This window comes from Parus major, unplaced genomic scaffold, assembly GCF_001522545.3.
Source record: "Parus major isolate Abel unplaced genomic scaffold, Parus_major1.1 Scaffold664, whole genome shotgun sequence".
NCBI lineage: Eukaryota > Metazoa > Chordata > Aves > Passeriformes > Paridae > Parus > Parus major.
In genome coordinates, this window is record NW_015379548.1 from 4,363 (window position 1) to 5,463 (window position 1,101).

Here is a 1,101-nt window from a genome sequence, read left to right on the forward strand (position 1 = left end):
GTCCCTGTCTCAGCTACGTGGTGATGTCAGGGCTTGGGGACACCATGGGCTGGGGACATCTCAGTGACAACATCCCTGTCCCAGCTACGTGGTGATGACATCAGGGGTTGGGGACATCATGGGTTGGGGACCTCCCAGTGACAATGTTTTTGTCTCGGCTCTGTGGTGATGTCAGGTGTTGGGGACACCATGGGTTGGGGACATTCTGGTGACAACATCTCTGTCCCAGCTACGTGGTGATGTCAGGGCTCGGGGACACCGTGGGTTGGGGACACCATGGATTGGGGACACCATGGGTTGGGGACATTCTGGTGACAACATCCCTGTCCCAGCTACGTGGTGATGTCAGGGCTTGGGGACACCATTGGTTGGGGACAGCATGGGTTGAGGACACCACAGGTTGGGGACATCCCAGTGACAACATCCCTGTCCTAGCAACGTGGTGATGATGTCAGGGCTTGGGGACACCATTGGTTGGGGACACCATGGGCTGGGGACACCATGGGTTGGGGACACCATGGGTTGGGGACACCGCAGGTTGGGGACATCCTGGTAACAACATTCCTGTCCCAGCTACTTGGTGATGACATCAGGGGTTGGGGACACTGTTGGTTGGGGACATCCCAGTGACAACGTTCCTGTCCTGGCTACCTGGTGGTGATGTCAGGGCTTGGGGACACCATGAGTTGGGGACACCGCGGGTTGGGGACATCCTGGTGACAACATCCATGTCCCAGCTATATGATGGTGATGTCAGGGCTTGGGGACACTGCGGGTTGGGGACATCCCGGTGACAACATCCCTGTCCCAGTTATGTGGTGGTGATGTCAGGGCTTGGGGACACCATGAGTTGGGGACACCGCGGGTTGGGGACACCGCAGGTTGGGGACATCCCGGTGACAACATCCCTGTCCCAGTTATGTGGTGGTGATGCCAAAGAAGCGTCAGGCGCTGGTGGAGTTTGAGGACATCCTGGGCGCCTGCAACGCCGTCAACTACGCCGCCGACAACCAGATCTACTTCGCCGGCCACCCGGCCTTCGTCAACTACTCCACCAGCCAGAAGATCTCACGGCCCGGCGACAGCGACGACGCGCGCGGC

General features: G+C 59.2%; 1 protein-coding gene across 1 annotated transcript in view; it reads left to right on the plus strand.

The window, feature by feature from the left end:
• The window catches only part of LOC107199409 (heterogeneous nuclear ribonucleoprotein L-like), a gene marked incomplete at its 3' end in the record, with an annotated part of 3,962 nt that extends 2,863 nt beyond the window's left edge, over nucleotides 1–1,099 (plus strand). Inside the window, exon 3 of the mRNA XM_033511782.1 lies at nucleotides 918–1,099. Coding sequence (XP_033367673.1) covers nucleotides 918–1,099 — 182 coding nt within the window. The remainder of the gene's footprint in view (nucleotides 1–917) is intronic.
• Between the last annotated feature and the right edge of the window lie 2 nt (nucleotides 1,100–1,101).